The sequence below is a fragment of the Capra hircus genome, chromosome 1 (assembly GCF_001704415.2).
Source record: "Capra hircus breed San Clemente chromosome 1, ASM170441v1, whole genome shotgun sequence".
NCBI classification, from domain to species: domain Eukaryota; kingdom Metazoa; phylum Chordata; class Mammalia; order Artiodactyla; family Bovidae; genus Capra; species Capra hircus.
In genome coordinates, this window is record NC_030808.1 from 146,178,000 (window position 1) to 146,204,628 (window position 26,629).

At 50.0% G+C, this 26,629-nt stretch overlaps 1 protein-coding gene across 3 annotated transcripts in view; it reads left to right on the forward strand.

Moving 5' to 3' along the window:
• DIP2A (disco interacting protein 2 homolog A) overlaps positions 1–17,344 on the forward strand; it is a 109,749-nt gene extending 92,405 nt beyond the window's left edge. For all 3 annotated transcript variants that reach the window (XM_018052503.1, XM_018052508.1, XM_018052511.1), the window contains 12 exons: positions 2,544–2,665; positions 2,759–2,870; positions 3,986–4,095; positions 4,455–4,585; positions 5,725–5,893; positions 6,247–6,417; positions 8,144–8,205; positions 9,013–9,070; positions 11,107–11,181; positions 11,462–11,636; positions 12,115–12,238; positions 14,843–17,344. In XM_018052503.1, the coding sequence (XP_017907992.1) occupies positions 2,544–2,665; positions 2,759–2,870; positions 3,986–4,095; positions 4,455–4,585; positions 5,725–5,893; positions 6,247–6,417; positions 8,144–8,205; positions 9,013–9,070; positions 11,107–11,181; positions 11,462–11,636; positions 12,115–12,238; positions 14,843–15,095 (1,562 nt within the window). In that variant the 3' untranslated portion in view covers positions 15,096–17,344. The remainder of the gene's footprint in view (positions 1–2,543; positions 2,666–2,758; positions 2,871–3,985; positions 4,096–4,454; positions 4,586–5,724; positions 5,894–6,246; positions 6,418–8,143; positions 8,206–9,012; positions 9,071–11,106; positions 11,182–11,461; positions 11,637–12,114; positions 12,239–14,842) is intronic.

A 26,629-nucleotide genomic window follows, 5' to 3' on the forward strand; every position in this document is an offset into this window, starting at 1 on the left:
CTGAATTGTTTTTTTAAATAACTTCTAGTCCTTTCCTCATTTGTTTAATTCTCATTTCGGTCATTCTCTTATATCTTGTATCATTCTTTTAATGTATTGCATCTTAGCACATGTTGAAAGGGCTGCAGTTCTTATCTGCTGTCTTTTTCTGGACAGGTGATGATCGACCTCTGGTTCTTTTTCTTATACTTTGTGTGGGACTTGGCCACCGTCAGGGAGCCTCCCTTCTCCTGTCACCTTCTCTGCCCCGCCGTGGGGCATCCCAAGCTAGGCTGGCTTGCTGGTCCCAAGTCCTCAGCTGCTCTCTGATCAGACCCCCAGGGGTGGGGACAAGACAACCTCCTCTGGAACCTCCCTGACCAGGATGGCCATGCCTTCAGGGCTCCAGGTCCTCCCACACTCCCTCCAGCCCCGCCTGCCCCACGCAGCCCGGCACCCTGTCCTTGCGGCAACTCTGCTCCACCTGCTGGGCGCTGCTCTGGCTCTCCTGCTCCTCTTGCCCTGCCCTCTCCCACCTCATCTCGGGGCTTCAGTCCTGGCAGTTTCTCTCCTGTGTCTGGCGCCCAGGTGAGGGGCCCTTGGAAGACCCTGCACTTTGAGTGGCAGCCTGTCCTTCCCTGGGCCAGGAATCCCAGGTTTCTGCAAGTGCTTCCGCAGGGCTACAGGTGATGAGCACCAGCCTCCCCTCCCCTCCCCACTTTGTTGTTGTGTCACCTGGAAGCTTGTTGGTTCTAGCTCAGGAGTTTTATTAGGAAATGCCCGGGTCTGGGTCCTCTCTCACTTTCTTACCCACTTAATCCTCCTCTCAGGAAAATGTTCTTTCTCATTACTGCCTTTTCTTCATCTGTTTCCTGCTTCTGGAATGCCTGAAGTCCTGTTTTGGGGGCTGTTCTCCGAGACTCAGGTCTCCTGCATGACGGCTTCCTTCGTGTGTCCATTGTGCCACTCTTGGGAACCCAGCCCTGCAATGCCGTCTCCCTTCAGTGTGTCTGGTGGGACGTGGCTTGTGCTGGGCACTTTCTCTGTGCTGGTACAGTCCCGGGGCTGCTGTGGAGCGCTCCCTGCACAGAGCCTGGCGGGTTTCCTGACACGGATGCTAGGTGACGTGGACGCTGCAGGGCACGTCACGCTCCCACTGGCATCACAGTCACTCCTGCTTATTTCAGTTCCAGGAATGTGAGGTCATTTTTGTCCAGAACCGATAGCAGTTCCCATTCTTTTCTTATCCTTGGACTCAGTGCAGGGCACGCACCACTGACTGAGAGGAGGCCTGGGGATGCACTGGCAGGCTGGGGGAGGGGCTGGGTGGACATGCTGAAGTGATAGGAGGAAAGACAGATGGGGGCCTGATGCTGTTCTCTGCTTTGGGGCTTTTTTGACACTATGCATAAAAAGTGATAGTGCATGGTGAGGGTCTGAATGTACATTTTAAAAACTTCGCAGCAGGAGGAGAGTATAATTGACAGCTGGAGGGCAGACCACACCCTGCTCGAGGCGGGAGGGGGCGGGTGTTTGCAGGTACACATAGGACCTGGTGTGCATCTCCTGTGAGGGGTGTGTGACCCTGCAGGGGCTGCAGGAAGTGGGGTGCAGGCAGGGGATAGCGTGAGCTGTATGAGCTCGAGGGTTCGAGCTGCTGGTGGTGCTTGCTGTGTGGCGCGTTGGGCACAGTGGTCGTGCTGGTATGAGGATGCTCGCACATGTCAGCCTGCCTGTCAGCTCATCTGTCCCCTGAGCTGCCCACAGGCACAGTGAGGATGGCTGGTCCCTGGTGGAGGAGCTTGGGCCATGACAGTGACCACACCGAGCGTTCCTGGCCCTGATGGAGCATCGGGGACTTGTAGTGTGGTGAAACCCACTAGCTGGGTCAAACATTGTGTATTTATTTTGACTCTGGAATCAGAACAGCCTGAGGCTGATGTCTTGTAGCCTAGTGATGCCAGGCAGGGCCTTGTCTCAGTTGAGGGCAGTGTCTTCAGGGCCTCTAGGGTGTGGGTACAGATGGTCTTAAGTCTGAATGAGGTCAAAATGGGAAAGCTGGGTTTTAAGTGTGGTTCGGTTCCCCCTGGTTTTAATTATGGAGAATTTTCAATACATAGACGAGTTGAAGGAGCCACGTTGCGTTGAGAGATTGAGAGCAGGGCGGGGACATCCTGGCCCCTTGCCAAGATGTGAGCCTCACCAGGGACGGACTGGCCCCCACGTTAGGGTGGAGATGCAAGGAGGAGGTGTGGCGTTTCTGGGTGGGCAGCTCACCTTCAGAGTGTCCTGCCAGCCTCGCCCACCCACCTACAGACTGCCCTGGAGGGCAGAACACGCTGCTGCACGAGGTCTGGGCCTCCTGTCCACCATAGGCTCCTCTGGGCCGTGGCTGCACCCCACCCACCTCCTTGTCTCCCTGGGTCTGGGCCAGGGGCGACCTGTCCCTCCCTACAGAGCTGTTTGGGGTGCTCGCTGTGGTGCGAGAGGGTGGTTTAGTTCACACGTGGTGAGTGGACCCACAGCCTGGACATTTGGGGCTGCCTTTTATCGTGTCTCTCCAGGGGTGGACCTCATTGCCGCCTTTTATGGCTGCCTGTACTGCGGCTGCGTGCCCGTCACCGTGCGGCCCCCACACCCCCAGAACCTTGCCACCACACTTCCTACTGTCAAGATGATTGTGGAGGTAGGTGGGCGCCGCGGCCTGAGCGTGGTGGGCCTGAGTGCGGTTTGCTCCCGGGCGCTGTCTCAGCTGTGCCCTCAACCCTGTGCCCTGCAGGTCAGCAAGTCTGCGTGCGTGCTCACCACACAGGCCATCATGCGGCTGCTCAGGTCCAAAGAAGCAGCAGCCACCGTGGACGCCAGGACCTGGCCGACCATTCTGGACACAGGTGTGTGCGTGCTGCGCCTAGGATCAGCCCTCTCCTTCTTGTGTTGTAGGGATTGCGTTGTCACCACCCAGACACTGAAGTTGGATGAAGGAGCTTGAGTAGGTGGCGAGAAGAGCCTGGCCAGTGGGGCACCGGCAGCCCATCTGGCACCCCGAGCCTAAAGCGGGCGCCCAGAGCAGAGGGCGGCCAGTGGAGAGCAGAGGTCCTCCCGAGGCCATGCGCCTGCAGACAGATGCCCCCTGCTGCCCATGCAGCAGTGGGCAGTTGTGGGGGCCGGACAGCTCCCACAGCACAGACCCCTCGCGGGTCCCCAGGAGAGTCACGCGGGCCCTCTGCCTGGGCCTGTTGGGTCAGCCTGAGGGCTGAGAGGGTCCCAGCCCCTCCCCCTCAGGACACCCCAGACCAACCGCTCTCTGCAGGCTCTGTGGGGAATTCAGGGTACAAGGCCACACAGGTGCCCACTGCGAACAGACACGGTCCCTCCTTACCCGTCGCTCCCCGTCACACCTTACCCACCAGGGCACAGCCCACGAGAGGAGGTTTAGGACCGTGTGTCCATGACCACCTGCTTGATACCACTGCAGGCACTGGGAGCTGGCCCAGGCAGCTGGCGCAGGCAGCTGGTGGTGGCAGCTGGTGGCAGGGGGCCCGGGGTGGGCTCGGGGCAAACAGGCTCGAAGGCATCCTGTTGCCTCGCTCGCTCCCTGCCCCGCCTCACCTGTACCCACCTGTGTGCAGTCAGCGCTGTGCCCCGTGGTCCTGAGGGGTGTGATGAAGTTCGCTGAGGGAGCTTGACCCAACTTCTCAGTGCTCGCTGTGCGCAGAAACGGCAACGAGCCTGGCTCATCACAGGCTCCGGGACCCAGCCTAGTCTGTGTTCCTCCACGCTTCCTCGGGGGCTCTCGCAGCCTGCCTTCTCCGGTCCGTGTCCACCATGCCGTCAGCCGCCACATGCTCAGTGTGGTTAGCGAGGGTCCTCTCCACACGCCTTCCCCATGTGCACATGCAGCCTGACCTCTGCTCCGAGCTCCCTGCTCCCCAGGTGCAGTCCTGTCTCCCCTTTCCCTGCGAGCACTGAAGTGGCATCCACACCACCTGTGTCTCCTGGTCCACAGATGACATACCCAAGAAGAAGGTGGCCAGCATCTTCAGGCCCCCGTCCCCAGATGTGCTTGCGTACTTGGACTTCAGCGTGTCAACAACAGGGATCCTGGCAGGTGTGAAGGTGGGTCCTCTGGCTGGAGCCCCCGTCCGCCTCGTCCTTGACACGGAGAGTGCTGATGCGGGTCTGTGCAGGCCCTGCTTCCTCCCAGAGCTGGAAGCACCAGTTTTGCTCTTTAAAGCTTGTGTTAAATATCAGTAAACCCCCAAATTAGGTTAGCCTGAAGAGTAACTCACGGCTTGATGTTTTATGATATCTGAACTTTCTGATTCATGACTCTGGCCTCGACAACCAGGTGGCTTGGATGAGTCTGTCACCAAAAGCTCTGTTAAAATTCTTTATCGCCTTGAAGTCTCGTATACAAGGTTTTTAGTGTGCATTCCTGGGGGTTTTTTGGTGTATGTGGGCTTTTACTCCTTCAGATGTCGCATGCGGCCACCAGCGCTCTGTGCCGCTCCATCAAGCTGCAGTGTGAGCTGTACCCCTCCAGGCAGATCGCCATCTGCCTCGACCCTTACTGTGGCCTCGGCTTTGCCCTGTGGTGTCTGTGCAGGTGAGTGGAGGGTGGGCGTGCAGGGGGGTGGAGGGTGGGTGTCAGGTGAGTGGAGGGTGGGTGTGCAGGTGAGTGGAAGGTGGGTGTGCAGGGGGTGGAGGGTGGGTGTCAGGTGAGTGGAGGGTGGGTGTGCAGGTGAGTGGAAGGTGGGTGTGCAGGTGAGTGGAGGGTGGGTGTGCAGGGGGGTGGAGGGTGGGTGTCAAGTGAGTGGAGGGTGGAGGTGCAGATGAGTGGAAGGTGGGTGTGCAGGTGAGTGGAGGGTTGGGTGTGCAGGGGCGTGGAGGGTGGGTGTCAGGTGAGTGGAGGGTGGGTGTCAGGTGAGTGGAGGGTGGGTGTGCAGGGGGGTGGAGGGTGGGTGTCAGGTGAGGGGAGGGTGGGTGTCAGGTGAGGGGAAGGTAGGTGTGCAGGTGAGGGGAGGGTGGAGGTGCAGGTGAGTGGAAGGTGGGTGTGCAGGTGAGTGGAGGGTTGGGTGTGCAGGGGCGTGGAGGGTGGGTGTCAGGTGAGTGGAGGGTGGGTGTGCAGGTGAGTGGGGGGTGGGTGTGCAGGGGGGTGGGGGGTGGGTGTACAGGGGGGTGGGGGGTGGGTGTCAGGTGAGGGGAAGGTGTGTGTCAGGTGAGGGGAGGGTGGGTGTGCAGGTGAGTGGAGGGTGAGTGTACAGGGGCGTGCACCATGGGTGTGCAGGCACAGCTCCACCCACTTCTCCTTACCACCTGCTAACTGAATTGCTTCTCTAAAGTCCCACCCCTCACCCATCTCTAAGATACATTATTAAGGGTCCAGGAAGCAGAGGATACACGTGTGAGTGGCTGGTGTATGTGAGTGTGCTGGTGGCTGGAGTGTGGGTCTGAAATTGAGTTAAAGGGTAGAAGTGCATTTTTATTAAATGCACACTCTGTAATACTATCAATTCCATCCAGGACAGGGAAGTAGGGACCCATCTTCATGAGTAAAACCTAGCCCTGCCCGCAGCGGGTCCCTCACAGTGACCCTGGGTCCTTGAATGCGGGTGGGCAGACCTGCGTCCTACATTTTCCACCAAAACCCCGACTTGACCAGAGCAGGAGGGGCGGACTCTGCCTGGAAGGGCAGATCCTTAAGGGGCGAGGTGTAGTGCTGACCCTTCCCTGTTGCTGTCGCAGCGTCTACTCTGGACACCAGTCCGTGCTGGTGCCCCCGCCGGAGCTGGAGACCAACGTGTCCCTGTGGCTATGGGCTGTCAGCCAGTACAAGGCGCGCGTCACCTTCTGCTCCTACTCAGTGATGGAGATGTGTGCCCGGGGCCTGGGTGCGCAGACGGCGGCGCTCAGAGTGAGTGTGGGAGGGCCTGGAGAGACCCCAGGGACAGTTCCGGTGGGAAGAGGGGGCTGGAAACAAAACCCTCTCTGGGGGCCCTGCCCCGCGCTGTGAGCTCCACCCCCACACACCTGTGGAGCACCCCGCACCGGCCCTTCACTTCTTCTGGGAGAAGATGAGGGGTGGGTCCGACCCTGGCTCTGAGCGTACTGTACCGAGGGATCTCTGAGGCCTCATGGTCCCCAGGGACTGGGGCTGGGCGGAGGACGGGTGTGGGGGCGTGGAGGCACAGAACCCAGGGGGCGGGGCTCCATGTGGTTTGGCCCTTGCGCGCAGACGCAGGCGTGGCATGCACGCTCCTCCTGCAGATGAAGGGCGTGAACCTGTCGTGTGTGCGCACCTGCATGGTGGTAGCTGAGGAGCGGCCCAGAATCGCGCTCACACAGTCCTTCTCCAAGCTGTTCAGAGATCTGGGCCTGCCCGCGCGCGCCGTGAGCACCACGTTCGGCTGCAGGGTCAACGTGGCCATCTGCCTCCAGGTAAGGCGGCGGGGCTTTCTCTGGGCGCCTGTGCACATCCTGCGCTGCCCCGTCCTTTGGTCCCTTCTGGCTCCAGCCTTTTGCATTTTCCAAATATGGCTTTGAGAACTGAACATTTTCGTTTAAGAGATTCTGTTCTTGATGAACAAAGGCTTATTTGGAAAAAGCACCAGTTGTTTTTGAACAGTGACAATTACCAAGAGGAATTTATAAGCTGGATACAGTATGCAGCTAATATTCTAAAGCAAGATTAAGTTTATTGTTTTGTAAGACATCTGGCAATTAAATGGAAACATTAATGAGTGTGACCATTTATACTGCCCTAAATTCATTCTTGAAACACTGAGGTACTTTACTTTTTAAAAGGAAACAAAGTTTCAAAACAGCTCACTGCAGCAGTGTTCTTCTGCTTCTTCAGGGGACTGGGGCTCTTTTCGAGGTTTCCGGCTGGTATCTGAATCCCACTTCTTTCTAAAAGGCATTGCATGCACCTGCTCCCACATTCAGTGTTGTTGGGAGGAAAGGTCTCAGGAGAACCACAGTCACGGTCCTGACCAATGCCTGCCGGGTGCAGGGCATGTCTGGACTGGGGAGATCAGCGTCCTGTTGTCCAGGTGTTCCTGTGACATCCTCTCCACAGTATAGATGGCTGACCGTCCAGGTCTTGCTTGGAACCTTACTGAGTGGCAGGAGGAGGTGGAGGGGTCCCTCAGAAGATCCCTCCTGATGTCGATGGTGCAGCTGCACCTCGACTGGTGGCGTGGGGTTGGTGGCTATAAGTGCAGCCCTTCTGTCTGCTCAGCGTCTGGGAGCCGGGTCCTCCTTCCTGGAAACGTCAGCAGGAGCCTGGCTGTTGCTCTGTGCGCTTCAGTGCAGTGATGCATTTTGCTCTCTCTCAGCTCCTTCCTCACGTGCCTATGCTCTCTGTTTGTGTTTCCTGTGGCGTCTCTTCCCTGTCTCGCTCTGCTGGCCTCCTTTGTGTCTGTCAGCCCAACAGGCTGGGAAAGCTGGCTGAGCAGGTATGACCTTGACCTTGACCTCGAGGTGCCTCTGTGCTTCTGTGAGTTCATGTGGCCTCTTGTGGTCTCGCTCCTTTGTAAAAACGAGCTTAAGAGCAGAGTATTTTCAGAAGTATTTAGCATTCACAGTCTGCTGCCTCTGGAGGAAGAGCCATCTTCATTCCAGGGCAGACGTTGGTGACATTGTCTGGGATCGCCAGAGAATGGTGTTGGGGCGGAGTGTCTGTGTAGTTTGATGTTCGGTGTCTAACAGAAGGGATGTGCTGTCCTCTGTCAGGGCCAACGTCAGGTGTCAGGTGAGAGGAGCGGAGTGGGAACATCACTGAACGTCCTGCTGAGGCCTCGCCCCTGAAGGGGCCTTGCTGTGCTCAGCCCTTAGGAGAATTAGGTCCGAGCAAGCACGGCTCAGGGAAATGCCCCCAAACCCATGGTGGTGTTTTCCAGGGACCAGTGGGAATCGAAGCTGTCAGGACTGGAATGTGAGGTTGTTTGCCTTGATCTCTCCCTTCAGTGCTAGGGGAGATTTCCCGCCATGTCGGCAAGCCTTGCAGGTGTGTGGAGGAAGGCAGACCCCTGCTGGGGCAGAGCAGTTGCCTTCCCACCCCCACCCCCGCCCCGGCTGGGAGGAGCTGTGCCCGTGTGCATGCCCCACCCCTGGAAACGATGGGCGTGAGGTTTGAGTGGACGTTCCTCTGCTCCCCTTGCAGGGCACGGCCGGCCCAGACCCCACAACTGTCTATGTGGACATGAGGGCACTGCGCCATGACAGGTAACAGCCCCCAGCCCCCAGCCCCCTTCCGCCTGGGCCTCCCCTGCTCACTGTGTCCTTCCTTTTTAAAAAAGTCATTTCGCTTTATTTGTTTATTGGCTGTGCGGGGCTTCACTGCAGTGCGCAGGCTTCTCACTGCAGCGGCTTCTCTGGTCGCGAGCACAGGCTCTAGGTGCTTGGGCTCAGTAGTCGTGGCACATGGTCTTAGTTGCCCCTCGGCATGTGAGATCTTCCCGAAACAGGGGTTGAACCCATGGCCCCCTGCATGAGCAGGAGGATTCTTAGGCACTGGACCGCAGGGAAGTCTCACCATGTCCTCCTTTAATCAGTCATTCCCATGACCAGGAGGGGAGCGACCTTCCAAGAGTGACCGAGCATGTGACACTTGGATTTTTATGGGTAAAAAACAAGAAGACCCGTCTCCAGGCAGGATGTAGGCATCCTGTCAGCAGATGTGTCCTGGGGGCCCCACTGTGTGTGCCTAGAGGCCTGCGTCCCTCCCAGCTTTAGAGCCAGATCCTGGTTCTGACCCTCACATTCAGCTTGAGGGAAACCATGGTGGAGCTTCCTGGAGGGCGAGGCCAGCTGGCCAGGGGTTCCTGACCTGAGCCTGTGCCTGGTTGAGCCAGGCACCTGAAGTCACTGTCTCAAGGTCACAGCAAGGTCACGATCAAAGGCTAAAGGCTTGGCTGTCGTTACGGGACTGCCCGTCACAGTGCTAATCAATTCTGATTACCTTATGAGTTGCCTTCTTTAGAGATTGTTGTCCGTGTAGTCAAGTTAATTGTTTCCCTTGTTCATTTGTAGGGTACGTCTGGTGGAACGGGGCTCTCCGCACAGTCTGCCATTGACTGAGTCCGGAAAGGTAGTGGCGTGGGGCTTGGCTTCCAGCTTATGTCCCCTGAGGTCTGGCTGGCCTTACCTCCTTGCATACACACACACACTCACACGGACACACACGTGTACTCACAGACACACACATACATACATACACACTGCACACAGACACACATACACAGATACACTCACAGACACACACACACATACATACATATACACTTGCACACAGACACATACTCACATGCATTCACACAGTCACACATACACAGGCACACGTGCTCAGACACACTTACACATACATATAGACACACATACAAACATATGCACACTCACATACAGTCACACACCCATACACATACACTCACATACATACACACACACATGTACATGCACACACACTCTCACACACTCTCTAGATCTTTCTGTCCACATCTGAGCTCCAGCCCAGAGGGAAGACCTCAGATGCAGACCTGCAGGAACTGCACTACTGGGTCTTGAGGCCCTGGTGCCTTTGCGCGGCCTGGAGCAGCCCACTGGGGCCTGGAAGAGCTTCTCCCCTGGCTCAGGTGACAGCCAGGCAGTATCCCCAGTGGCAGTTCACCATTAAAGCAGTCCAGGCCTGGTTCGACCACAGGAGCTGTATCAGGGGCTTAGGTGGTGGGGCCATGAGACCACCCATGGGCACCCAGGGAAAAACTGTGGGCCACCATGAGGGCTCAGCAGGCATAGACCCAGGAGACCAGGCATCTTCAGAACCAGGGGAGGTTTGGAGGAAGGAAGAAGGCTCCCAGGAGTGGTCAGGCAGGGTGAAGGGGGACAGACTTGAGGGGGATGTGCGACAGATTAGAGCCAGCACAGCCCCCAGCCCTGCTCACACACGCTGTGCAAGTGCCTGCCTCTCAGGAGGCGGGGCGTGCCCAGAGAGGGACAGGGCAGCAGGGGCAGCACTGACGAGCCTGGGGGTGTGGGAGCGGAGCTAGTAGGGCCTGTGCATCCCCCAAGGGCGGCCTCAGCGGAGGAGCAGCCTCCGCTGGTGTGAAGGTCCCGGGGCCACAGAGAGGCCAGTGTGGCTGGAACTTCACGGAGTGAAGGGGAGGAGGGAGAGTGTGGGTGTCGGAGGGAGGGGCTGGGGGCTAGAGACAGTCCCGGGCTCCCCTACCCTTCCCTGGGTGCCCAGACATGTCTCACTGCAATCTGCTTTGTCCTTTCTATAAACATGGTGGTTTTTCTCAAAGCAGTTTTTAATTCTTTCTGGTACATTTTTATTTCCTATCACATGTGGCTCTGCACTCAGTTTTGATGGACTTCACCCCCTGTATATCTCTGTTACAATAACTTGGGCCTGATGGACTGGGGTTCTGGAGAGAGCTCTGGGTCCTCAGGGTCCAGATTGGTAACACGGGGAGAGGTCAGAGGCTCAGCAGCATCCCATGGGCAACAGAGCCTGACCAGCTTTCCATGACCCCTCGCCTCTCCCCCACCTGCTGGAAAGCTCCTCAGTCATCTCCTGTTTTACACCCAGGGAAACTAAGGACATGGAATAGGTACCCAGAAGCAGCCAGGTGGTCAGTCCCAGGTTCAGTGGGGACCCCCAGGCCCCGGGTGGGGGTGCTGGACATAAAGCACCCTCCCCAGCCTTCTCCACAGCCTCTGGTGGGCATGGAGCCCCAAGTCTGGGGGCAGGAATGCCTCTTGGTGGCCAGGTTTCCTTCCAGAACCAGAAACTCTGGGGCTGAGTGGGGGCCCAGCCAAACTGTGTTTGGACTCCCTGACCTCAAGAGTCCCGATGGGGCCTCGGGGAAAGATCCCCTCCTCCCCCTCAACATCCAAAATAGAGTTCATTCTTAGGAGTTGGATGATTTTGCTCAGATTCATAATTTATTTTTATTTATTAAAATCTCTTACTTCTGTTAAAATTCAATCAGATTTAGGTCAGCTTCTGAAGGTGGTCATGCCCGTGTACAAGTCATGTCCTTTAGATCAGCTTCAAGGGGCACTGTTTTTGCCGCTCTTGCATCAGAAGGGCCACACTCCCTCTGACGAGCATGGTTCTCCTTCCAGATTCTCCCTGGAGTGAAGGTCATCATCGCCCACACAGAGACCAGAGGGCCCCTGGGAGACTCGCACCTGGGGGAGGTGAGGATGGGGACCCCACCTCTCGCTGGCCCCTGGGCGTGCATGCGGGTTGCTCCCAGTTCTTTCTTTGCGATGAACTGTGTACATTGCAGTCCTGCAGCTGTCACTCGGGTGCAAGGAGGGGAATGGTTTATTTGAAGAAGAGAATTCTTTGCTCTCTGGGCCTCTGTCGTGACTTAGCTCAAGCCCTTTACCTCCACCCCACTGTGTGATGCCATGTCTTGGGACACACGGTGCCTGGCACTTGTAATAACCAACCCCATTGTGCTCTGGGCCCCAGATCTGGGTGAGCAGCCCCCACAATGCCACCGGGTACTACACAGTCTACGGGGAAGAGGGGCTCCATGCTGACCACTTCAGTGCCCGGCTGAGTTTTGGAGACACCCAGACTGTTTGGGCGAGGACTGGCTTCCTGGGCTTCCTTCGAAGGACAGAGCTCACCGATGCCAGCGGAGGTAAGGGGTCCTATGCACTGCTCACCCCCAGACCTGAGGCCACCACAACCAGGAGCCCATACAGGCAGTGTCTTGGGACCTCCTGCCAACTCACTTCACCCCTTCCTAGGAGCTGGTTTCTTTAGGTGCTCTGATACGGTTTCTCTGAAAGTTGTTCCTTTTCCTTCACTGTTCCTGGATCCTGGCCTCTTCTGAGGGTATGGGGGTGCTGGGGGAGGCTGTTGGGCCCCCCAGGCAGAGCCATGGGCATGTCTCATCAGCCATGTATCAGGGCCTCCCCATACATTCCCCCAAGGTCACAGAGTCCACGGCCGCAGCAGGCTGGCCAGGTGCAGTCAGAACTTCGGGAGCCCCTCTAGCTGCTGCCTTGTCTCTGAGATATAGAAGTTGTTGTTCTGTACTCTTCACACGTGGGTGCGCACGGCAGTAGGCTTCAGCACGGGAGCCATGCTGAGGTGGTGAACTGTGCCATCTGCAGAGCGACATGACGCGCTGTATGTGGTGGGATCTCTGGACGAGACGCTGGAGCTGAGGGGCATGCGCTACCACCCCATCGACATCGAGACATCCGTGATCCGTGCGCACAGGAGCATCGCCGAATGGTGAGGGCCCGGGGGACCAGCTTGCAGCTCTTGCGCGGTCGTGCACGTGTGGCAGCCACCTCCTCTCCAGGAGCAGACCCCAGACACACTCTGCAAATCACGTGCCAGAGACCCCTTGTTTAGGTTTGCTTAGTTTTTCCTCTTCTCTTTATCAGTCTTAAACTGAGTCTGTCCCCAAATGCACAGGCAAAATGTGAGTGCCCCACAGTTACTCTGAAATGCCTCTGTTTATATGGATTTCCTAATTTAAATGGTTAAGACGCATGATTTCCTCACTTTGGAGGGAGGTTGCAGTGGGAAAAGTACAGCTTTCAATATCAAATAATATTCTTGATTCTTGTTGTTGTTCAGTTGCTAGATTGAATCCAACTGTTGTGACCCCATTGACTGCAGCATGCCAGGCTTCTCTGTCCTCCACTATCTCCTAGAGTGTGCTCACACTCACGTCCCTTGAGTCAGTGATGTCATCCAACCATGTCCTCTGTAGCCCCTTTCTCCTCCTGCCCTCGTTCTTTCCCAGCATCAGTGTCTTTTTTCACTGAGTGAGCTCTTCACATCAGGTGGCCAAAATATTGGAGTTTCAGCTTCAGCATCAGTCCTTCCAGGTGAAACCAGTTCTGATGTGATATAGCCTCGGAGTGTAGGCTGTACTTGAGCTCACGGCTCTTGTGAGTAGAGAAATCCCCTCACCGAGCCAGGCAGATAATAGAGACCACTTGAGGCTTGCAGTGAGAAAATAGAGTTTATTGAAAAGGAGCAGAGAAGACTTTTGACATAGACATCAGAAGTGGGTAGAGATAGTACCCACGTTGTTAACTTGAGCAGAAAATTATAGACTTTTCAGTTGGCTGCTAAGAATAGGTAAAACGAATATCTCAAGATTGTAAAAGTTCCACCAGACCCTTTCTCAAGGCATCCTGAGATAACTTTAGTTTGAGATTAGCCAGAAGGAACGAGTTCTTGTTGAGGAGGAAAGCATGCCTTTAAGCAAGATATTGTTGCTATATAATTATTAACATGGTGCCTGCATGACTGTTAAGGTAAAGAATTCGGACTTCATCCCTGAGGGGCCTTGGACTGCTTATCAAACTGGCTGAAGTTAACTATATCACAATGAGTATTCAGGGTTGATTTCCTTTAGGATTGACTGGTTTGATCTCCTTGCTGTCTAAGGGACTCTCAAGAGTCTTCTCCAGCACCACAGTTAGAAAGCATTAATTGGTGCTCAGCCTTCTTTATGGTCCAACTCTCACATCCATACACAACTAATGGAAAAACCATAGCTTTGACTATACAGACCTTTGTTGGCAAAGCAATGTCTCTGCTTTTTAATATACTGTCTAGGTTTATCATAGCTTTTCTTCCAAGGAGCAAGTGTCTTTCAGTTTCATGGCTGCTATGATTTTGGAGCCCAATAAAATACAGTCTGTTACTGTTTCCACTTTCCCCCCTTCCATTTGCCATGAAGTAATGGGACCAGATGCCATGATCTTAGTATTTGAATATTGAGTTTTAAGCCAGCTTCTTCACTCTTCTCCTAACCCTAACCCATCTGGTCCCATCAGTTCATGGCAAATTGGAGGGGAAAAATAGAAGCAATAACAGATGCTTCCTCCTTTGAAGGAAAGCTGACAAAGCTCTGTATAGTCAGAACTATGGTTTTTCCACCTGATGCAAAGAACAACTCATGAGAAAAGAACCTGATGCTGGGAAAGATTAAGGGCAGAAGGAGAAGAGGGTGGCAGAGGATGAGATGGTTAGATGGCATCACCAACTTAATGGATATGAGTTTGAGCAAATGTTGGGAGATAGTGAAGGACAGGGAAGCCTGCTGTACTGTAGTGCAAGGGATTGCAAATAGTTGGACACAACTTAATGACTGAACAACAACAACTGCATTCGAATTCTTTGGCTATGAGGACTACTCCATTTCTTCTAAGGGATTCTTGCCCACAGTAGTAGATACGGTGGTCATCTGAATTAAATTCACCCATTCCCCTCCCTTTTAGTTTGCTGATCCCTACGGTGTCAGTGTTCACTCTTGCTATCTCCTGCTTGACCACTTCCAATTTACCTTGATTCGTGGATCTAACATTCCGAGTCTCTATGCAATATTGTTCTTTCATCAGACGTTACTTTCACCACCAGGCACATCCACAACTGAGCTTCATTTCCACTTTGGCCCTCTGCTTTATTCTTTCTGGAACTCTTAGTAATTGCCCTCTGCTCTTCCCCAGTAGCTCTTCCCCATGTTAGACACCTTCCGACCTGGAGGGGCTCATCTTCTGGTATCATATCTTTTTGCCTTTTCATACTGTCCCTAGGGTTCTCTAGGCACAAATGCTAAAGAGGATGGGTCCTCCAGTGGACCATTTTTTGTCAGATTTGTCTTGATTCTTAGAGAGAACTTTAATTAGAATAGATATTCCAATAAAACACACTTAACCAAACCTTTGAATTGTAACTGACTTGAGCAGAGGACGACATCAGCGAACCTGCTTAAGTATGTTTCAGTGGTCTTTGTCTGACCTCATTTCCTGGGTGTTCTTGGCCCCTGAAGCCAGCGCCCAGCCCCGGGTGACACCGTCCGCCTTCTCCCTGCAGCGCCGTGTTCACCTGGACCAACCTGCTGGTGGTGGTGGTGGAGCTGGACGGGCTGGAGCAGGACGCACTGGACCTAGTGGCCCTGGTGACGAATGTGGTGCTGGAGGAGCACCACCTGGTGGTGGGTGTGGTGGTCATCGTGGACCCGGGTGTCATCCCCATCAACTCCCGTGGGGAGAAGCAGCGCATGCACCTGCGCGATGGCTTCCTAGCTGACCAGCTGGACCCCATCTACGTGGCCTACAACATGTGAGCCCGCTCAGCCCCGACCAGCTGGACTCCACCTGTGTGGCCTACAACACGTGATCCCACTCAGCCCCAGCCCAAGAGGGGCCTCACGAGCCGTTGCAAGGGCTGGGGTGCGTCTGCAGCCCCTGGGGAGAGGATCCCAGGCTCCTGAGCACAGGGCCCCACCCATGTGCTTACATACCCATCTCATTCTAGAAACCACTTCCTGAATTCCTCAAAACCTTTTAATCGTCTGGAACATTTGCAGAAACATGAATGTCAGCATTGCAACAGATGGTGTGGCTGGGGAAGAAGCCTGGTACAGGCACTGCAGTTGCTGTAGGTGCAGTCCTCTGCTGTGTTATGAGTTTGCACTTTTTTTAGGCTAAAAATACAGTTCTCGATTTAAAAAATTCAACTCTTTGTACCATTTCAGATGTCAGGGTCATACTTAGAATTTATGCCAGAAGGAATTTGAGGCCCAGGGACAGCTGCTTCAGTTGTGATTCACAGGGAAGAGCAAAATAAAGATAGGCTGGTGGGCAGGGCATGATCCTGACCTGGCCTCCTCTTCCCCACCCGCGACCTGCTCTGGGCCCCAGACCAGGCTCATGCACACACACTTCCTCTCTGAACATAGGTATGCCGGCTGCCTGCCTGTGTCATCTCTAACCCTCGATGGGGTCCATCAGTTGAACAGCTGTTTCAGAAAGATAAAGGAACGCTGAGTTTTAAACCTCTGAGTTTCTGACTTCTTGCTATTCAGCTGAAGTTCTGGTTTTCATGACCACAGTATAGGATCTTCTCACTGTCCAAAAAGTGTACGGAGTTACTGTTTTTATTCCACATCAGCAGATGTGGACTCACCGGTGGGCTGAGGTTTACACGTGCGGTGGTACAGCCCAGGGCCCGGGAGAACTTGGCCGGCCACTGTCGCATCTTGAGTTGTGTGCCTGTAAAATTTGGCCAAATCATGTTCACTTATTTTATTCGAACTCGACTAAACTGAGTGATATAATATTATAGTAAATATAAATCAGAGAACATGAAATCCTTTAGATACTTCTAAGAATTTGAAGTGAAGCTCGAATCTAAGACAGAGTATTTTTGTATCACTAATAAAAATTGTGTTACGAGTTGTCAGGGACTGTGGGTCAGAAAGTTTACGAATCACATGCTTCCTAGAAACAGCCAGGTTTTTCTGGAATTAGCCTGAATCAGTGCCTAACAGTTGTTAATTCTTTACCATTTAAAATTCTCCACCAAAAAGGCCTGGCTGACTGGGCTGACTCTCACGTCTAACTCTCGGCTACAAGTAGCTTGTGCTCAGTAGCTCTTGGTGTGCAGTGTGGTATGTAAGAACATACTGGAATTGAACACTCCTTGTGTAATTATGTATATAACATGTGTAACTTATTGTTTGACATACAGAGGTTCTAGCAGTGGACTAATGGATATTCCTCATAACATAATGGCCTGTAGGAGAGGAACCACCCAGCCCTTTATGTTGTCATTTTATAGCAACAGGCATTGTAAAATTTTTGTATTGAAAGGTAAGTGGCAGTAAGACACATCTTGTAAATTAAGATTTTAAGAAGCATTAAAATGTTTTAAAATTACTCTCTGGGAATTCTGTATGTCAGAGAAAATTTTTATATCATTATGTTAATAAAAGTTATGGACTATTTGTAATTCTGCCATTTGAAATGTGTGAAAAGGTTTTTAAAATTACCCCAAATAGCAGGTATTTTATTATGCATTTTTCTTTGCTGAATATAGAAGCATTTATGCTGCAGCATAAAATCTACGAAGCACATGAAGTATAAAGAATAAAATTTAAATCTCCCATAATCCTACCTCTCGTTTAATGGCAGTGTGTTAGTATTTGATGTAAATTCTTTCCAGGTTTAGTTTTTTTCTTTAAAAACACTTTTACAAAATTAGGTCAGTCATATACTTTTATAGTCAGCTTTTGTACTTAATAAATTAGACTTTTAATCTGTTCCATATATTCTTCTGCATGTTTTAACAACTGTGTCACACAGCAGGTGGGGGCAGCTTGTGCTCACAGGCTCTGTCAGCATCCTCTCAGCCCCGCTACCATGAGCCTCCTCACGGGAGCACGTTCATACACATGGCCTGCCTGGGGCTCAGCTCTGCTGGGGCTCAGCTTGGGCACTGCATCCTCGGAAGGGCACAGGGCAGAGTGGAGAGGCTGTTCCTGGAAACCTCAGAGCACTGGCAATAAAAAATGAGTCCCTGTCAGTCAAATAAGTATCCTGTCTGATGGTGCTGTATATGTGTTCATGTGTTTGTGGTCATTTTACTTTCTCATCTGATGTGTTTTACTTGGTAGTTCTTATGGTGCACAAGGAATTTTTTTTTTTTAATTGATTTGTAGGAGCCAGTTTATGTTAAGGATCAGAACCTCTGTATAATCCATACTTTTCCTACTGGGCCATTTGTATCTTGATTCTCTGTTTTTATTTTTAATTGAAGGATAATTGCTTTACAATATTGCGTTCTCCTTGTTTTTTAAATGTACTGATTATTTTATACAAACTAAGGTTACTTGTGCTTAATTTCAGATTATGAATATAGCTGGCTTGTTTCAGAGAGATTGTCCCGGGATGGTCAGCTCAACTCTATGGGGAACGACTCACCTCCTGTGTTTGCCTCTTCTTGCCAGAGTCTGCCAGAGTCAGACCCTCTCACCAGGGCCTCTCCCTGAGAGCAAGTGTTGTTGCGAATCATGCACATGCTACTTGGTGGTGCAGAAAGAAGAGAGGAGCATTCTCTTTCTACCTGAGACCATGCGGCATAAGTTTTAGGTCTTGAGTTAAAGAAGAAACACTTTCTCTAAATTGGATGCAGTAACAGTGTAATAACACTGTGTATAACATTTGTCCTCTTTCCTCTGATGCTCATGTGGCTCCCCAGGTGGCACTAGTGGTAAAGAACATGCATGCCAGTGCGGGAGCCATAAGAGAAGTGGGTTTGATCCCGGGGTCAGGAAGATCTCCTGAAGTAGGAAATGGCAGCCCACTCCAGTATTCTTGCTTGGAAGATCCCATGGATAGGGGAGCCTGGCTGGCTACAGTCCATAGGGTCGCAAAGAGTCGGACACAACTGAAACTACTTAGCACTCTTGATACTCAATTTCAGTAATGAAGAATTCTTTTAAAAGGTAACATTATGAAAAACTTCAAAACCTCTTTATGTTCAAGAACAATCATCTTTAAACTGTCTGAGCAGGTAGCTGGACCACCCTCCCCACATGGGAAGTCTGAGAGCCTGCAGCTTCACCCAGGTGAGCTCAGTCCCTTCCTCACCTCAATTCCCCTCCCCCACTCCCCCGCCCAACTTCCCTATGTCCAGTGGTGCCCTTCAGGTTCAGTGTGAGAACCATTCCACATGAGTCATGAGATGTTTGGAAGTATTTGCCAGGGCCATATGAGGCAAGAAACTTAAGTGCCAGCTAAGTGAGGGCAACTTACTCCTCAGGCTCTCATGTCTACTAAAGAGCCGCATGTCATGAGTGTTCATTGCATTTGCCACAAGACAAAAGTTGAAAAAGGGCCACAAGGGGCCAGATGAAGCTTTGGGGAGGAGGGAGCACAGGTGTATTGCTACCTATTGCCACTCCAGCAGCAGCGAGCTGGACCTCCAGGTGTGCACCCAGGGGCTGTGGTGACTCCCAGGGGAGCAGAGGATAAAGGCCACCTGGAGGCTGTCGTGCTGCAGTGGAGTGGGACACAAGTTCAAACACAGTGGTTAGCATTTGCTTTACATTAGAAGGTAAAGAAAGAACATCAGCTTCTGGCATGATGAGATGAGAAGCTCTGTGGACATGCTAGCCAGCAAAATGGGTGAAAATTTAAAGCTTTTGGAAATGGTCGTAAGAGCATATACAACAAATGAAGAAACAGCTAAATGTGACAGTTTAGTAATAAAAATAAGTGTTTTTAATATAAATTTATTTAATTGGGGACTTTACAATATTGTATTGGTTTTGCCATACATTGACATGAATCTGCCACGGGTGTATATGTGTTCCCCATAGTTTTGGAAGTTTTGGCCACAGCAGTCAGAGCAGAAAAATAAAAAGGAATCCAAATTGGAAAAGAAGAAGTAAAACTCTCACTGTTTGCAGATGACATGATCCCCTACGTAGAAAACCTTAAAGACTCCTCCAGAAAATTACTAGAGCTACTCAACGAATATAGAAAGTTACAGGATATGAAATCAACACACACAAATCCCTTGCATTCCTATACACTAATAATGAAAAAATAGAGAAATTAAGGAAACAATTCCATTCACCATTGCAACAAAAATAATAAAATACTTAGGAATGTATCTACCCAAAGAAATAAAAGACCTATATATAGAAAACTATAAAACACTGGTGAAAGAAAGAGGACACTAATAGATGGAGAAATATACCGTGTTCATGGATTGGAAGAATCAATATAGTGAAAATGAGTATACTGCCTAGAGCAATCTATAGATTCAATGCAATCTCTATCAAGCTACCAATGGTATTTTTCACAGAGCTAGAACAAATAATTTTACAATTTATATGGAAATACCAAAAAAAAAAAAAAAAAACCCTCAAGTAGCCAAAGCAATCTTGAGAAAGAAGAATGGAACTGGAGGAATCAACCTGCCTGACTTCAGGCTCTACTACAAAGCCACAGTCATCAAGACAGTATGGTACTGACACAAAGAGAAATATAGATCAATGGAACAAAATAGAAAGCCGAGAGAGAAATCCACGCACCTATGGACACCTTACGGAGAAGGCAATGGCACCCCAACTCCAGTACTCTTGCCTGGAAAAATCCCATGGACGGAGGAGCCTGGTGGGCTGCAGTCCATGGGGTCGCTAAGAGTTGGACACAACTGAGCGACTTCACTTTCACTTTTCACTTTCACACATTGGAGAAGGAAATGGCAACCCACTCCAGTGTTCTTGCCTGGAGAATCCCAGGGACAGGGGAGCCTGGTGGGCTGCCGTCGATGGGATCGCACAGTTGGACACGACTGAAGTGACTTAGCAGCAGCATGGACACCTTATTTTTGACAAGTCTGTTGTTTGAACCAAGACTGTTCATTCCTCCCAACCTCTCAGCTGAGCCAAGCAGAAAATCTACTGCAGACATGTGGAGCCAGGGACACAGGTTTCTGTCCCACTGGTTATCTGTTGGTACAGATATGTTCTGGGTGAGAGCAGATAAAAGATAACAAGCTCTGTTCTTCTCTATTGGATGGAGTTTCACCTTGAGCAAATGATTCTAACTATACAGGGTGCCGGGTACTCTTCCAGCTAGTGAGATGGGAGGGACATAGTGCTTCTAACTATACAGGGCCCAGGTGCCCTTCCAACTCCTGAGATGGGGACAAAGGGCCTCCAAGTATACAGGGTCCTGGGTACCCTTCAGCTCATGAGATGGGAGGGACATAGTGCTTTTAACTATACAGGGCCCCATGTGCCCTCCCAGTTCATGAGATGGGGAAGAGACAACTGGGAAGACCTCAGGCTAATCACCCCCGCTCCACTGAACACTTAGTTCCTGAAGCCTGGGAGTCACCCAGATAGACGGGAGCCACTGTCGTCACTTCAGGGCCCAAAACCCTGCTCAGAGATCTTCCTGTTGGGAGAAGCAAGGTGTAAAACAGGTAACTCCTCACCTCTTGTAAATGCACAGACTTTCTTTGCATGGAGGAGGTCAGTCAGAAAGGCACTCTTGAAAGCAGTACAGGTGTGATGAAAGGCAGTTGGGAGGAGGTTCATAGAGTCAATGAAGCCACAGACTGAATTACAGGTCAACTAGTTTGCAGGAGAATCAGAGGAGGAGTCAGCCAGGAAGAGCCCTCCTGAGAACAAACTTCAAACTCTGACCTTGGGAACGCTCTCTTCTGTAAATCCTAAATTAGATCATTAGGCGATAAAGCAGTTTATGCCCCTAGAGCATTGCTGACAACAGTACAGCAATCAGCTGGGAATGGATGGACCTTCAGAGTCGAGTGTGGTCAGGGAAAGAGATTGGAGATCGCTGCAGTACCACTGTCATTTCAGGATGACTTCAAGAAGCAACAGTTATAACTGGACATGGAAAAACAAACTGGTTCCAAACTGGAAGGGAGTACGTCAAGGCAGTATATTGTCACTCTGCTTATTTTGCTTATTTGCAGAGTACATCATGCAAAATGCTGGGCTGGATGAAGCACATGCTGGAATCAAGACTGCCAGAAGAAATATCAATAACCTCAGATATGCAGATGACACCACCCTTATGGCAGAAAGTGAAGAGGAACTAAAGAGCCTCTTGATGAAAGTGAGAAAGGAGAGTGCAAAAGCTGGCCTAAAATTCAACATTCAAAAAACTAAGATCATGACATCCAGTCCCATCACTTCATGGCAAATAGATGGGGAACCAATGGAAACAGTGACAGACTTTATTTTCTTGGGCTCCAAAATCACTGCAGATGGTGACTGCAGCTGTGAAATTAAAAGACACTTCTTGGAAGAAAAGCTGTGACCAACCTAGACAGCATATTAAAAAGCAGAGATATTACTTTGCTGACAAAGGTCTGTCTATTCAAAGCTACGGTTTTTTCCAGTCATCATGAATGGATGTGAGTTGTACCATAAAGAAGGCTGAGCATCGAAGAGTTGATGCTTTTGGCGGTGGTCACTTGCCACAACTACAGAAAGCCCACAAGCAGCAATGAAGACCCAGCACAGCCAAAAAGTAAGTTTTTAAAAAGGATGATTAGAGGTCAAAAAAGTCAAGCAAATAAATAGATATGAGACACACAGAAAACAAAAAGTGAAACGCTAGAGGTAAATCCAACTCTATCAATAATAACAGTAAATGTGAATGGGTTAAACATTCAGAAGGCAGATTTTTCAGCCTCTGTGTGTGTATGTGCATTACCCTACTATATGCTATTAAAAAGGCATGTTCTAGATTCAAAATACAAATAGATGGAAAGCAAAAGACTGGAAAAAATATATTTCATGCAAATAGCATATTTCTTGAATCACAAAGCCATAATGGCTTTACTAACTTTAGGTAAAATATACTTTAAAACAAAATCAGTAGAAAAAAAATAAAATGGGACATTTTATAATGATGAAAGAATTCACCCATTAGAAAGACCTAATGATTATAATACGTGTGCACCCCACAAAAGAGCGCTGACATACACAAGAGTGAAGCTGATGGAAAAGGATGATAGTTGGGACATCAATACACCATTTTCTACAATGGATAGAATAACCAGGCAGAACTTCAACAAGAAAATGGAGGAGTTGGACAGCACTGTAAACCAACCGGACCTAACAGATACTATAAAACATTCCACCCAAAAAGAGCAGGATGCAGGGTCCTCCCGAGTGCTCACAGAACATTCTCCAGGCTAGATTCTACGTCAGGCAATAGAGCAAACCTCAGTAAATTCTAAAAAGATATGAATTACTCATGTATAAAAGATATGAAGCATCAGTTCAGTATTCTTGCCTTGAGAACCCCATGAACAGTATGAAAAGGCAAAAAGATAGGATACTGAAAGATGAACTCCCCAGGTCAATAGATGCCCAATATGCTAGTGGAAACCAGTAGAGAAATCCAGAAAGAATGAAAGGATGGAGCCAAAGCAAAAGCAACACCCAGTTGTGGATGTGACTGGTGATAGAGGCAAGGCCTGACTAAAGGGCAATATTGCATAGGAACCTGGAATGTTAGGTCCATGAAATCAGACAAATTGGAAGTGGTCAAACAGGAGATGGCAAGAGTGAATGTTGACATTCTCAGAATCAGCAAACTAAAACGGACTGGAATGGGTGAATTTAACTCAGATGACCATTACATCTACTACTGTGGGTAGGAATCCCTTAGAAGAAATGGAGTAGCCATCATAGTCAACGAAAGAGTCCAAAATGCAGTGCTTGGATGAAATCTCAAAAACGACAGAATGATCTCCCTTCGTTTCCAAGGCAAACCATTCAATATCACGGTAATCCAAGTCTACACCCTGACCAGTAACACTGAAGAAGCTGAAGTTGAATGATTCTATGAAGACCTACAAGACCTTTTAGAACTAACACCGCCAAAAGATGTCCTTTTCATTATAGGGAACTGGAATGCAAAAGTAGGAAGTCAAGAAACACCTGGAGTAACACGCAGGTTTGGTCTTGGAGTAAAGAATGAAGCAGGAAAAAGGCTAATAGAGTTTTACCAAGAGAACGCACTGGTCATAGCAAACGCCCTCTTCCAACAACACAAGAGAAGACCCTACACATGGACATCACCAGATGGTCAACACCGAAATCAGATGGATTATATTCTTTGCAGCAAAAGATGGAGAAGCTCTCTACAGTCAGCAAAAACAAGACCAGGAGCAGACTGTGGCTCAGATCATGAACTCCTTATTGCCAAATTCAGACTTAAATTGAAGAAAGTGGAGAAAACCACTAGACTATTCAGGTATGACCTAAATCAAATCCCTTATGATTATGCAGTGGAAGAGAGAAATAGATTTAAGGGACTAGATCTGATAGAGTGCCTGATGGATGAACTATGGACGGATGTTCATGACATTGTACAGGAGGCAGGGAGCAAGACCATCCCCAAGAAAAAGAAATGCAAAAAAGTAAAATGGCTGTCTGACAAGGCCTTAAGCTGTGAAAAGAAGACAAGCGAAAAGCAAAGGAGAAAAGGAAAGATATACCCATTTGAATGCAGAGTTCCAAAGAATAGCAAGGAGAGAGAAGAAAGCCTTCCTCAGTGATAAGTGGAAAGAATTAGAGGGAAACAATAGAATGGGAAAGACTAGAGATCTCTTCAAGAAAATGAGAGACACCAAGGGAACATTTCATGCAAAGATGGGCTCAATAAAGGACAGAAATGGTATGGACCTAACAGAAGCAGAGGATATTAAGAAGAGGTGGCCAGAATACACAGAAGAACTGTACAAAAAAAGATCTTCTCAACCCAGACAATCACGGTGGTGTGATCACTCACCTAGAGCCAGACATCCTGGAATGTGAAGTCAAGTGGGCCTTAGGAAGCATCACTATGAACAAAGCCAGTGGAGTTGATGGAATTCCAGTTGAGCTATTTCAAATCCTAAAAGATGATGCTGTGAAAGTCCTGTACTCAGTATGTCAGCAAATTTGGAAAACAGCAATGTCCACAGGACTGGAAAAGGTCAGTTTTCATTCCAATCCCAAAGAAAGGCAATGCCAAAGAATGCTCAAACTACCTACCACACAATTGCACTCATCTCACACACCAGCGAAGTAATGCTCAAAATTCTCCAAGACAGGCTTCAACAATACATGAACTGTGAACTTCCAGATGTTCAAGCTGGTTTTAGAAAAGGCAGAGGAACCAGAGATCAAATTGCCAACATCTGCTGGATCATCAAAAAAGTAAGAGAGTTCTAGAAAAACATCTATTTCTGCTTTATTGACTATGCCAAAGCCTTTGTGTGGATCACAATAAACTGGAAAATTCTGAAAGAGATGGGAATACCAGACCACCTGACCTGCCTTTTGAGAAATCTGTATGCAGGTCAGGAAGCAACAGTTAGAACTGGACATGGAACAACAGACTGGTTCCAAATAGGAAAAGGAGTACATCAAGGCTGTATATTGTCACCCTGCTTATTTAACTTATATGAGAGTACGTCATGAGAAACCCTGGGCTGGAAGAGGCACAAGCTGGAATCAAGATTGCTGGGAGAAATATCAATAACCTCAGATATGCAGATGATACCACCCTTATGGCAGAAAGTGAAGAACTAAAGAGCCTCTGGACTGAACTGATGAATCATCAAACATGAATTATTATAATTAAAGCAGGAGTACTGAGGACTCTAGCCCCTCAGGGATAAAGGTTTGGCTCAGTTCAGTTCAGTCACTCAGTCATGTCCAACTCTTTGCAACCCCATGGACTGCAGCATGCCAGGCTTCGCTGTCCATCACCACCTCCCAGAGCTTACTCAAGCTCATGTCCATCAAGTTGGTGATGCCATCTAACCATCTTGTCCTCTGTCGTTCCCTTTTCTTCCTGCCTTCAATCCTTTGGAGCATCAGGGTCTTTTTCAAGGAATCAGTTTTTTGCATCAGGTGGCCAAATTATTGGAGTTTCAGCTTCAACATCAGTCCTTCCAACGAATATGCAAGACTGATTTTCTTTAGGATTGACTGGTTTGATCTCTTTTCAGTCCAAGGGACTCTCAAGAGTCTTCTCTAACACCACAGTCCCAAAGCATGGTTCATTAACATAGCTTTAAAAAAACATTTCCATGAGAAAAACACATTGGTCAGTTCAGGTGGAACCAGGTGTCACCAGGTGTCACCATGGCAACACAGGATTAGAAGAGAAAAGAAAGACGTCTGCCACTTGCAGTTTATTTCTCCTGCCGCTTGGAAACCTCTGGCCTCCCTACCGAGGCTGTTAACACTCTCAAATAGACACAGAAAAAGAAAAAAGAATTTGACAAAATTCAACACTGTAAGAATAGAAGGGAATTTATCTAACCTGATAAATTGCAGAACCCAAGGCTAACCTCATTTTTAGAGATGAAAGACTGAATGCTTCCCCCTAAGATCAGTGGACACTTAGGGCAGCATCACACAAGATACAAGAGGCAGAAGGGGAAGGGGTATGCCTGTGGTATATCCACACCATCCAACACCTGTTCCTGAATGAGAACACTGCAATCCAGAGGGACCCAGCCACAGCGCATCTGGCTGGGAACTGTGATGTCCCCCCTCCCTCCTGCCCTCCACCTACCCACAGTCCGATCTTGAGTGAGGCCTGCTACACTGGGCACAGGCACAATTCCTCCAGGACCACCCAGGCACATAGTGCTGCCTTGCTAACCTGGCATTTCCTAGCTTCCCTGGGTTCTTGCTGAGACAGTCCCACAGCTAGGCAAGGTCATAGCCTAGATCAGGGAGGCCTGCTTCCTGGGTATAGAACAAGTTCCCCAGGGAGTTTTGTGTGCCGGGAGCTGTGTGGCCCATGCGACCCAGTGTCCCACACCCACCCTGCCGCGGCCAGCACAAGCAAGAGTCGCACCTGCACAGGGAGAGAACGGAGCGTCCCCGCTAAGAAAATAAGAGAGAGACAAAAGATGGGGTTGAGAGGATCAGACCAAAATGGCTGATACCTTGCTTTATTATGCTGCAGCATATATAGGGTAAAGTACGTGATTTCTGACCTTTACAAGATTGTTTTTAATTTCCAGATACATTCACCAGACCCGTACCATTGTATACAGATCACAATAAGCTAATCTATCTTCTATGACATGTTGCCGAAACCAAACATCTTGGAGCCTTAAGGGCTATAAAAATTCTTGAGGGTGGCGGGACAGGGAGCTTAGGCACATGTCCTAGGGCTCTGCATAACGCCGAGCAGCTCCCAAGACTTAACCCTTCACGGGCAGTCCCCCGCAGCTCCCCTCTCTTTATTTTTTAAAAGCTCCATAAGATGTCGGTGTTGCAACATGTTTTTATGTATTAAAACTCTCATCTGT